Consider the following 12,302-nt stretch of genomic DNA (forward strand, 5'->3'; position numbering starts at 1 on the left):
CCCTGAAAGTTGCCTCACGGGTGGATAGGGTAGTTAAGAAAGCTTATGGGGTGTTAGCTTTCATAATTCGAGGGACAGAGTTTAAGAATCACGAGGTAATGATGCAGCTCTATAAAACTCTGGTTAGGCCACACTTGGAGTACTGTGTCCAGTTCTGGTGGCCTCAATATAGGAAGGATGTGGAAGCATTGGAAAGGGTACAGAGGAGATTTACCAGGACGCTGCCTGGTTTGAGAGTATGCATTATGATCAGAGATTAAGGGAGCTAAGGCTTTACTCTTTGGAGAGGAGGATGAGAGGAGACATGATAGAGGTATACAAGATATTAAGAGGAATAGATAGAGTAGACAGCCAGCACCTGTTCCCCAGGGCACCACTGCTCTGTACAAGCGGACATGGCTTTAAAGGTAAAGAGTGGGAAGTCCAAGGGGGATATTGGAGGAAGGTTTTTTACTCAGAGAATGGTTGGTGCGTGGAATGCACTGCCTGAGTCAGTGGTGGAGACAGATACACTAGTGAAATTTAAGAGACTACTAGACAGGTATATGGAGGAATTTAAGGTGGGGGAGTTATATGGGAGGCAGGGTTTAAGGGTCGGCACAACATTGTTGGCCAAAGGGCCTGTAGCCTGTGCTGTACTATTCTATGTTCTAAGATTTCTCTCTACACCCTCTACCTCCCCCGACCCCTGCCACAAGGCTGCCAGTTTGAGCGTGTCCCAAATGAAGACTTTTATATCTACCAGCTGCATCCCTCTGGTGACTTAGTTCACAGTTACAACAAGTATATGGAACTAACATGTTACAACCATTGCAGAGATTTGGTTGAAAGAAGGGCAGATACAGTCCTTCAACCTTCCAAGATCCAAATGTTTCAGATGCAATACAGAAGGATGTAAAAGAGGTAAGGGAGCTGCTACTGATGAGGGAGAACATTGTGGCAGCACTTAGGGAGGATAGCCTGGATGACCCATTCAGTGAAACAATATGGGGAGAGCTCAAAAATAACAAAGGTGCAATCACAATGGTGGAATTACACTGAAGGTCTCCCAATAGCCAGCGGGAGATAGAGGAACAGATGTGCAAGCAGATTATGAAAAATTGTAAAAGCAATGGAATAGTTGTAGTGGGTGACTTTATCTATCCCAATATTGACTGGTACTCTCTTAGTGCCAGAGGTTTTGATGAGGCAGAATTTGTTTGGGGCAGCCAAGAGAGTTTCTTGACACATTATGCAGACACTACCAGAGAAGCAGCTATAGTTGACCTTGTTTTGGGGAATTAGTCGAGTTAGCTGTTTAGAGTTTCAGTGGGAGAGCATTTTGGAAAAAGTGATAATTGCTTAAGTTTTCAGATAATCACAGATATTGATACAAGTAGATCTTGAAGTTCTAAATTAGGGAAACTGAATGAAATGTGCCTGAAACATGCTGCCAGGGGAGCTGGTGAGAACAGATTCAACAGCAACGTTTAAGCAGCATTGAGAAAGTCAGGAAATGGTAGAATATAAAGCACATGAAGGCAGTTAGGATTAGTTTGGATTGGCATTATGGGCCAAAGAGCCTGTACCTGTGTTGCACTGCTCTATGTTCACATTCATACTTGCACACAATTAAAATCATTGAAGCAACCAAATAACAAAAGTACAATCAAGAGCTGATGGATCCCTTTCATTGGACAAAGGCAGTCAAGCTTCCAAAAATTTTAATACAGTACAGGCTGGGACTGTTTTCCCTGACATGACAGCTGGAAAATTGTGCTGCCCCTTTGGGACTCAATGATGAGTCCACCAGAACAGCACAGGGGCAGCTGGCAGCACAGACAACAGGAAAACGATGCAAGAGCTGAGTTAAACCAAAGCCACTGCTATGAGGCATTGGACTCACTCTTCCACCAAATGATGCATTCTGCTCTGCTTCCCTTCTACCAAGTTTATCAGAGAAGGCCCAAAAAACAGAACTATTAATTCACCTCAATTTCCCAAAGTAACACAAGGATGAGTTCTCACTGCCAGTTTCAATTTACAATTTAAACAAATAACACATGGAAAAGGAGCATCCATGATGCAAATTCACATGAAAAATAGTCGCTTGAATGAGGCAACAGAAGTTACCAACAACACTTTACATTTAAACAAAAATGTCTTGAATGTTCAAAATCTTCAGTTACCTGCATTTCAAGTCCACCCTATTGAAAAATAATCCCTAGTATAATCATTTATATTCAAGTATGAAAAGGTAAATCCAGAAATGACTGTACACCTCTTCTATGTGATTAGTTTATTACATTAGAAAACAACAATACTTCAAAATACTAAGCAGCACTAAAGCACTTGGGACATTTTGACATGAAAGTTTCTATACAAGTCTTTCTCTCCTGTCAATGTTTACTACATGATACCTATATATGGGCTTTGCCTGGCTAATAGGGGCAGCTTCTTTTTATTATAATATGCCAATTTAAGGTAAGTTTATAGCAAGTTAATTTTGAAATATTATACCAATCACAAGGCCACAGATGCTTTGGATTACCAAGCAACCTAAGAGAACATGGGGACTGCGTAGAAATAAGAATTTGAGGTCCAGGATCAGGTACGATATTATTAAATGGCATAGCTTACTCAAGGGGCCTAATAAACTGCTCCTACTTCCATTTCTTGCATGACATTCTTAAAAGTCATCTTGGATAATAATTATGTGAACCTCTTTACGTTGCATAAATGAAATCCCATAACAAAAACTCAGCTGCAGCATGCAATAAAGTACAACTCTAATAGTGAAATTATTTGGAATATACTTACACCACAGCTTAATGCTAGTAATCTGCTTTTTTAACCGTCCCTCCATAATCAATCATTTAAGTTAAGCAATGTAAATGATACACAAGATTGGTAATTCCATGTCAAAACTGAAAGATCAGATTATTTGAATTAAGTTTGCAGCATCTCTGGAAAAACAACTGGCAGCTGTCCTCTAATCCATACTATTTCCTGACTTGAAAATATTTTGCCAATCCCTCATCACGGCTGGGTCAAAATCCTGAAACTCACTCCCTAACAGCATTGTGGATATATCCACACCTGAAGGACTGCAGCAGTCAAGAAAACTCGTCACCATCACCTGCTTAAGGACAATTAGGGATGGATGATTAAGTGCTGGCTCAACCTGCAAAGCCCACATCCCTTGAATGAATAAAGAAAAACAATATGCGGAATCATAAAACACGATATTATAGCTTAGTAATACACATACACTATTATCTTCTACTTCTGGAATGTCTTGGGAACAAAGAAACGAACTTTCAGCTATTGTGGTGCATACACAATCAAGCCAGCAACAAAGTTACGATTATTTCCATCAATGCTTGGATAGCATTTCCACTGACACAAAAAACAATGCAATTTCAGAAGAACATAGGAACAATACTACCTCCAAGTCAAACAGCACTTTGACTTAGATGTATATGATCATTCCTCATCAACATTGGGTCAAAAATTCTAAACCCTATCCTACAGTATCATGAGAGTACTTTTGCCATAAAGGCTGCACCGGCTCCAGAAATCAATGTCCATCACATTGGTAAAATGGAATAGATAAAGACAAAAATACCAGCAACACCTTTAAAATAATAAAAACCCAAGCTAGTTTCTCAGTATATGGCTTTCAACAATGGCATTCATATACCACCTTTTACATAGTAAAAAGTCTCAAAAGGAAATTTGACACAAGACAGGAGGCCGAAAGATGGAGGTGGTCAGAAATATCCTGGCCAGGTCCAGGTTTTAGAATTTGAGGGGATGGGTGCCAGAGAAAGAGTAATACAAATAAGGTATACACAAGGTAAGATCCTTCTGCCCTGCTACTCAACCACACCAGGATCAATCCATATCACAACTGCATCCATTCATCCTACTTCACACCCTTATGTTTTAAACCAGATTTTTGCTGAACAGGAATATTAAATGTCAGGTTACTTCATTTAGATCATGTTTTAAATGATAGAGCAAACTTCAGGCAAACAGTTGTACTCCACCCAAGTTTTTTTTTCCCTTAAAGTGCTGTGCACAAAATTTCAACATGCCAAAATATTTTTAATGTTAACTTGGGAGCTATCTATTCTGGCATTCAAAAAGGGTGGAGTCCCTACTTTAGACATTGTACTCATTTGACTTTATAATAAAAGCATTAATTGTTCTAAAAGAAAAAGACTCCAAATTAAAAAAGTACAAATTCAATTCCAAATGCAAAGAAGAAAGTCTAATTGTGTGAATAGTTTGTAATTCATGTAGTTTACAGGATTGGTTAAATTAAATATTTCCTGTATGCCACGCAACTAAGAAGCAAAATTCATATAATGAATTTCAATCAGATTGACTGGAAATTATCTCCAAAAAAATTGTGCGACACTAGCCTCACAATTGTTGTGGACATTATACATGTTGTACATATGATCAGAAGCCATTTTTGCAAAATATCTATTTGTTACCAATGATTTCATTGTCCATATTATTGAAAACATTCAAAACCTTAAACTAATCCCAGCATGCACAATTTAGAAACTGTTCTAATGATTACCCTGCTACTTGATTATGTTATCTTTTATAGAATTACACAGATTAAAATCACTGGTGACTAGAATAAAATACTTCAGTAAGAACATATTCTTACATAGCAATATGAAGAGTTCTTTTAATGTCAGTCTTGACAGCTGCCTTAAGTGTGGTAGAGGCAACGTATTATGTTATGTGAAAACGTTTATATTATGTGAAAATACCAAATTTTTGTAACTACTGTGTCCCCTTTATACTCCATGGTTCTAAAAGTATAATGAAGTTAATCGAAAAGTTAACTTCTATTGATAATGTAACTTTTACAGCTTGACCAAGATGTGGTACTGTATTAAAAAAATCTGAACTTCAGCAATTAACCCATCGTTAACTTTAGAGCCTATTTAGACAATTGCCGCATAGGAAGCATCTTAGCAGCAATCCTAAAGCACGGAAGATGTAGCAACTGTCCTCTAGAAGTGCGGAAACCACCAAATGGCAATTAGCCAATAAAATAATATTCAATTTACAGGCACAAAACCACCAACACTTTAAAATCTGCTTTGTGAACCCTGATAAATGGTCCCATTTATATACATTTCTTTTGCTGATGTTCTCCAATTGAATTCTGTGGTTCTGAGTATTTTCTAAGTCTTCTCCCCCCAGAAAAGAACCGTTATTTTATTTGTGGATGCATTCTAAACTAATTTTTTTGTGTCATGGTTGGGGGGGGGGGTGCTCTGGTATGCACCCAACTAACCTACAAAAAACAAACTGGGCCTAAACTTGTGACCATTGTGGCAACTTCCACAACTGCCAGTGTGGACTTGCTATACAAAGTTATCTATATCTAAAATCAACAAGGCCCTGTGCAACAGTATAGCCTTCCGCATTTTATGGACGAAACTAGTTTTGACCTGCCCACTCACCAGCTGAAAATATCCTTGAAAGCAGGAATAAGATCCACTCTGACATTTAGCAAGCTGTCAAAACTCAGAATGTACCTAACATTAAAAAAAGAATAAGCAAACTTAATTGGATAAATAAAACTTTTACTTAGCCAGGCCTTATGAAAATTCAAATAACATTTATTGTTCCTGCATCAGTCTCAGCTGGCAGATTCACTAGTATAACTGCTGGAGAATTGCAGTAAGCTCATTCACTGCTGCCGGCCTCCAGGAAATCAAATGTCAGAACATAACCAGCGAAGGATGGCAAGCAAGTTAAAGGAATCTGCTTTCACATAATCTGAAATCAGCAGCATTTACGCTGAGAATTGCCAGTGTGGAAGTCTCTGTATTTCATGGCAAATCCCAATTCCTTCAACATCTCCAAGTAAAAGGACTGAAGTGAAATACAAAAATCTCATTTTGTTATTCCACAGCATCTCTAAAACCTGAAATTACCTTTCCCTTTCAAGTTTTCCCACACATTATTCCTGGAGTTTTATTGATGAGGTAGCCATTAACCAATGTGCTGTAGGCATTTATTAACTCTGCATATTAAAAGGATTTCCAGAATTTGATTGTAGGTCTTTCACAGGCGATGATGGTCCAACTTGGGCATAGTTGTACAGACGGGTGTTTGAGAAGCCAGCAGGATGAGATTATTAGCTGCTGCGGGGCTGCTGCACCTTCTGTTTGAGAACTGTTTGTGGCAATATCTGAAGTTGAGTTAAACATCCTGATTTAACAACACGGTGTTTTCAGTTAGCCTTTGTTTTTTAAAATATACTGCTGGCTGGTCTCACTCCAATCTGAACAGCTCTCAAGAATGCAATTCTATCATAACCTGAGGAAGACCTCAATTAAGGCTATTCCAATACAAACATCCCTTGAAAATCTACCCAAATTCAGCTGGGCTTTCCCAGCTAGTCCACTTGGAAGTAGTAGCATTTACCATGTCAGATTTGTGTACAAACTCTTGTTCAAATCTTGCTTTCAGAGATCCGATGTTGATTTCCTTGCAGTGTTTTACCATTGGATTTCATGTGGAGCCAAACAGTGGAAAAGCAGCTTGATGGAAATCTGCAACACCAGCAAGCAAAGAGGGGGAAAAATTCTCAGATCCTGTGATGGATTCTGAGCACAGAATGCATGGGCCTTTTCATTTTGATGGGGATTATAAGGGTGCAAACAAGCAAGGCAAGATACTTTTTAAATAAAACAAAAAATACTGGAGTAGGTCAGGCAGCATTTGTGGAAAAAAAATGTTAAGGTTTCAGGTCTCCCACCCTTTATCAATAGTAATGAAAGGTTTTCGTCCGCATAATGTCCATTTCTTTACCCAGAGCTGTTGCTTGATCTGCTGGGTATCTCCAGTATTTTCAGTTTCATCTTACATTTCAAGCATTTGCAGTTTCTCGGTTTTCACATTTTTTACTATCTTTGGTTTAGTGAGTTTATTTAAGTGTATTTCAGATTATTTTACTTACAAATTATGAATATTTTTAAAGTGTTAAATCATTTATTTTTCATAGTTTTAAGATATTTCTGAATGTCAAGGGTATTTCAAAATATTGTAAAGGCTGCTTTCACAGATGGCAAAGCTGAAACATTGGTTTGGCTCCTGGTAAAAATCCCAAAGAGCTTCTAGGAGTTGGACTTAGTTTGTGTCACCCATAAGCTGAGCATTATATGGAACCTTCAATTTCAGAGCCATAGTGAAAATGAGTACCAAGTTTGAACACTGAGTAGAATCCAAATCATGAATTCATGAATTTGGAAACAAAGACAGAAAAGTTAAGTAGTAAATCAATGCACGCATGCATCCCACTACATTTTTTTACTCATGCAATTTAATCAAAAATTGTTACCGTGCTTGGATATCACTTCTACTTATAACTGCATAAATGTTATACCATAGATCTATTTTTAACAAGACTTCCTTTAAAAAATTGTCAAGACGTGTGATTGATAAACAGTTTGAATACAATATTACAATAAAGTTTACCATAGGACATAATACTGCAATGACATTCAAAAATTTTTTAAACCGCAAATATATCACACAATTCATCTTTGCAAGTTTTCTTTTGACCTTTATACTTTTAAAATACTTTTCTAATATGTTATCTTTAATAACTACACAGAAAAATTCTAATACTGAGAATATATTTCCCATTTTCTCCTCAAATAGCAGGTCCCATAAACAGCAATCTACCATGCCAGCTTTCTTCCATTATTGAACTGATTAAGGAAATAAAAGGTGTTCCAATAATTTCCTCCAAATTTAAGCTTCTGTTCTGAAAATCTACATCACTCCACACTCCATTCCAAGCCACAAGTGCTACATTCAGAAACTCAAGGCAGTGAGAATAAGCTTACATTCCTTCATCACATTAACTGCTGCTCCAATGTGCTACAAGCTTTAGATGATTAACAATACACTCTCTGCATATTCTTAATACCTCGCTGTCACTTACTGCTACTGTGCATCTTCTCTTCAACCAGAACTAGGAAGCAGACAAAGCCAGATATTGTAAACATTGCTTGCTATTTAATGGCTATCATTTTTGATGAGTTTTGTTGAAATTTTGTAGGACAAATCATATTCAGATAACCACAAAACAAAGCTTTATATCTATGCAGAAAATGTAGCATTGATTCCACAAATCCAAAGAGAGAGCCCTGTACACCACAAATGGCCAGCAGGTGGTAGGTTTGCAGCAAGACAAGTTACATATTTTAGCAGCTAAAGGATTCAGCAAAATTGTCCAGTTGCATTCAAGAAAGAGAAAACTCAAGCACGGCATCTTCTGAGTATGAATATGTTCAATTATTTGGAGTTTCCATTTTTGCCATCAACAAGTCCTTGGTTTAGTAAAAGCAGAAAATATAAAATCTATCTGAACAGAATTCAGAAATGTTTCTAATAGGAGGGTGGCTGCAATTAAAATTAATATTTTTGATGATTGGGCAAATTCTAGACATGCTAAGTGGTTTAAAAAACTTTAAAGTTTAAGAATGTTCACAGAAATTTGCAATTAAGTTTTTGGTGCAGTGGAGCATTTTAATAAAACATTAATGTAATTTAACACGGCTTCATTTGGAGAAATTAGGGAAGATGACCAAATGTTTGGTCAGAAGTGGGATTTAAAGGCTGATGTCATACACAAACACAGACACTTACAAGGGAAGGGAAATTATACCAATGCTTAATTAAAGCCATAAATACAGCAAAGTTTACAAAATAATAATAAATGAGCATGAGCAGTTCCCTGATTTATTAACCAAATCTTCACCCAAATCTACTAATTTAACTTACTAATACCGCCAGCTTTAAAAAATATTTATAAAATTGGCAAACTAAATCCAAACTGTCATTCTCATATTTCTGCATACATGGCTATAAAGGCAGTATCATGTGATCATAGATCAGAGTTGACTTTACAGAAATATAAAAAGATCAAGGCTTTAAAAACAGAAGATTTAAAACTGTAAATGAGGATTCTGCATTAGAATTTAAAGTACAGTACATCAATAGGCCCAAGAATGGAAGTTTAAACTGCAATGCTTCTATGGCTTTTACCAGTTCTGCCTCAAAAATACATCATTTTTATCACATAGGCAGCTCAAGACACAAATTGCTCAGAAGTGAAGCAAAATAATGTTATTCAGAAAACCAAATCTTACATATCTTTACAAAATATTACTTGTCTCTTTTGAGCAGAGAGGGGGATGCTATAAATTAAATACTGGATGTATTTATTTTATGGAACTGATTGCATAAAGAATCCAGAATCAGAAACAAAGAAATGGGGGGTGGGGAAAAATAAAAATGGCTAAATCTTAAGAGTGCTTCTTAAAAAAATTAAATGAGATCAAGTGAGAATGAAGGAAGCCTATGGGAATGTAAACTTTATTTATGCAAAAACCCATTAAAATATCATTAAAGTACAATTCTGCACCGCTAATGCAATAACAAAGGGAACTGACAATACATGAACAGAAGAGTTTCAGGAAGTCCAAGGAGATTAGAATGAAAGTATATGACTGAAGAAATATCTGTTTGTTCCAACACTTGGTAAAAAAAAGTACAACAAAAAGGATAACGTGCATTTGGAACTCTCTCAACATCAGTTCTTCCCTTTATTTCCCAACCAACACCACTCAACTCCAACTACTAAAGCTTTCAGGAAAATCCATCTACCAGAAGAGATCATCTCTGGAGCAAACACAACCATTTGAAATAGAACAGTCACAAATTAATCATTCCCCTTACTTGTTTCTCACTGAGTGTGGTTATCTTGGCTTGCAATTCATGAAGCTGTTTCTTCAAATCAGCATTCTGTGAAATAAAATTTAACAATGTAATATCACATGTCATTACGAATACTAGCCCTACTATCATACTAGGAAAATGAGTCATTCAACATTTTCCAGTTGAATATGCTAGAGGATCTCAAAAAGCCATTTTGGTTAGTCAATTTTTTAAAAATAAAATGTCTGTAGCTACCTCATTGTCTTTCCTTATTGGATTAAAACATTCTTACATTTCAGAATAAGACAGTTATAACATTTCATGAAAACAATTCTATTATGTCTATGAAAAATTAGGAAACAAAATGAAATAAAACATTTTAACATCCTAAACTTTTAAAATAAAGTAAATACAAATAACACACACAAAATGCTGGAGGAACTCAACAGGCCAGGCAGCATCTACAGAAAAAAAGCAGAGTCCACATTTCGGGCCAACACTCTTCACGGGTCCTGATGAAGGGTCTCAGCCCGAAATGTTGATTATACTCTTTTCCACAGATGCTGCCTGGCCTGCTGAGTTCCTCCAGCATTTTGTATGTGTTGTTTGGATTTCCAGCATCTACAGATTTTCTCTAGTTTGTGATAAAGTAAATGCAGATATTTTAAAAGGTGAACACAGTACAATATATACCTGTGGATCTTGTTTCATCTGTGCCACAAGTTTCTGCATGGATAAAATAGAGAAAGTTAATGTTCTAGGGAGGAGACAATGCCAGAATATACAAAGTATTTGAACTGGTTTTATTGATCAATCCAAGCTCTAACTTGTTCCACCCTACCTCTATTTTCCCCCAATAAATATAAACTCTATTAGCCCTAATTTGGCTTTATGATTCAAATACATCTAGGAAGTCCTCTACTGCTGATTAAGTGGGCCTTAAATTATTTATTTCCAATTCAAAAATCAGAAGTGAGTAATACTTTCAGAGTACAAGCAACCCTATTTCATTAAACATTATGAACGCATTGATATTTTACGCTTTGGATCCAAAGTTGTTCCTCACAGAAATCCAAAGAAGTTAGTCAGTCCGCAACTTTTCAACAATTGTATGTAGTACTTTAACCTATTTAACTTACTCGCTCTCATCTTGTTATTTAAATAAGTGACATATCAAATTAAGTTCTTTTTAAAAAGTTAGCCTTATTTTAAAAAGTTTGCTAATTATTTTTAATGATATAAATTGAAATAAATGCTTCCTTGCCAATTAATCTCATTTTAACAAACTCATACGACTTACATAGTGCGCGTGCTTTGAGAGGCTGTGGTTGAAATTAACATACATACATGCAATTACACGCAGTAAATTAAAATAAGAGACCAGATTACCTGATGAAACTGGATTTCCACTTTCAGAGCCTCCTGCAGAGTTTGCAACTCCATCTCCTCTACTTCCCGCGCCACTTTCCTTCACTTTTTTTTCCTCTCCACCCCTCTAAAAAGGCCAAAAAATGGAAAGCCCCAGCTCCCCTTCTCTTTTTCCCCCTCTTTCCGCACGCAGCCAAAAAAAATAATGAAGAGAGAAACAAAATCAACAAACAGGGCCCGAATAATTTCAGGAGGGGGAAAGTGCATCAAACATTGCGATCGGCCGCATGTGTATAAATATCAACTTTATTTGATATTGATAAAATGTTTTATACCTAGTATATAAAATATATTTAGTGAGAGAGAAGGGGAAATAGACAGAGAGTGAAGGCAAAACAAGTTCACCCATCCACCGGACTCATCACTCTGCACCGCCGCCGAACCAGAGGGGGGCGGTGAGCTGCCCGAGTCCAACCAACAGCAACTTCAAAAACATTTACCCCGTTCCTTAAATCATCGCAACCACAGGGCCCTCACGTTACAGTTAAAATCCCACCGAAAAATCAACCGACTGAAGGGGAGGGGGGGGTCAGAAGAAAAGCGGTCGGGGTGGCGTGGGAGGGGAGGGGAGGGAAAGGGAAAGGGGGAGCGAAATCCTTCGCGTTTCCAAATCCTGAAGAAAAAAAAAGCGAAAAAAAAACACCTCGGTGCGAAACGGCCGACCCACAATTAAATGTTACTTCTTCAGTTGTTGGCTTTTTTTTCTCAAAAGAACTATAGTTTTCCTGTGGTAAAAAGGAGGAAAGATAATCCCGATTTCTTTTGCCCCCTCGGAAAAAAAAGAAAAAAAAGTGAGTGTGTGTGCGCGCGCGCCCCGGCCCCTCTCTCTCTCTTCTCTCTCCTCACTTACTTACTCGCCTCACGTTGAATCCCTTTGCTTCCCCTCCCCCTCCACTCGTGCCCGCGCCTCGCTCGCTCGCCCTGTTGCCTGGCACGCGCGAGCTCCCACTCTCCTCACCCATCCCGGCTGTTCACTCCCCACCACCACCTCCCCCCTCCTCCCGCCCCGCCAGCTAGCGCGCGTGCATGCACAGGGGGCGCGCGCGCTGCCGTGGAGAAGAGGGATTCACTGAGCGCGAGAAGTTGTGGAGGTGGGTTGGGAGGAGGGAGGGGGGAAGAGAACTACT

General features: G+C 37.8%; 1 protein-coding gene across 5 annotated transcripts in view; it reads right to left on the reverse strand.

Moving 5' to 3' along the window:
• phf21aa (PHD finger protein 21Aa) overlaps positions 1-12,056 on the reverse strand; it is a 406,388-nt gene extending 394,332 nt beyond the window's left edge. For 3 of the 5 annotated variants that reach the window (XM_063062216.1, XM_063062214.1, XM_063062212.1), the window contains exons 1-3: positions 11,137-12,056; positions 10,441-10,473; positions 9,769-9,834 (exon numbers count right to left, since the gene is read on the reverse strand). In XM_063062216.1, the coding sequence (XP_062918286.1) occupies positions 9,769-9,834; positions 10,441-10,473; positions 11,137-11,190 (153 nt within the window). In that variant the 5' untranslated portion in view covers positions 11,191-12,056. The remainder of the gene's footprint in view (positions 1-9,768; positions 9,835-10,440; positions 10,474-11,136) is intronic. The other 2 variants (XM_063062211.1, XM_063062213.1) reach the window with 1 other exon arrangement.
• Between the last annotated feature and the right edge of the window lie 246 nt (positions 12,057-12,302).

This window comes from Mobula hypostoma, chromosome 11, assembly GCF_963921235.1.
Source record: "Mobula hypostoma chromosome 11, sMobHyp1.1, whole genome shotgun sequence".
In the NCBI taxonomy this organism is placed as follows: Eukaryota; Metazoa; Chordata; class Chondrichthyes; order Myliobatiformes; family Myliobatidae; genus Mobula; species Mobula hypostoma.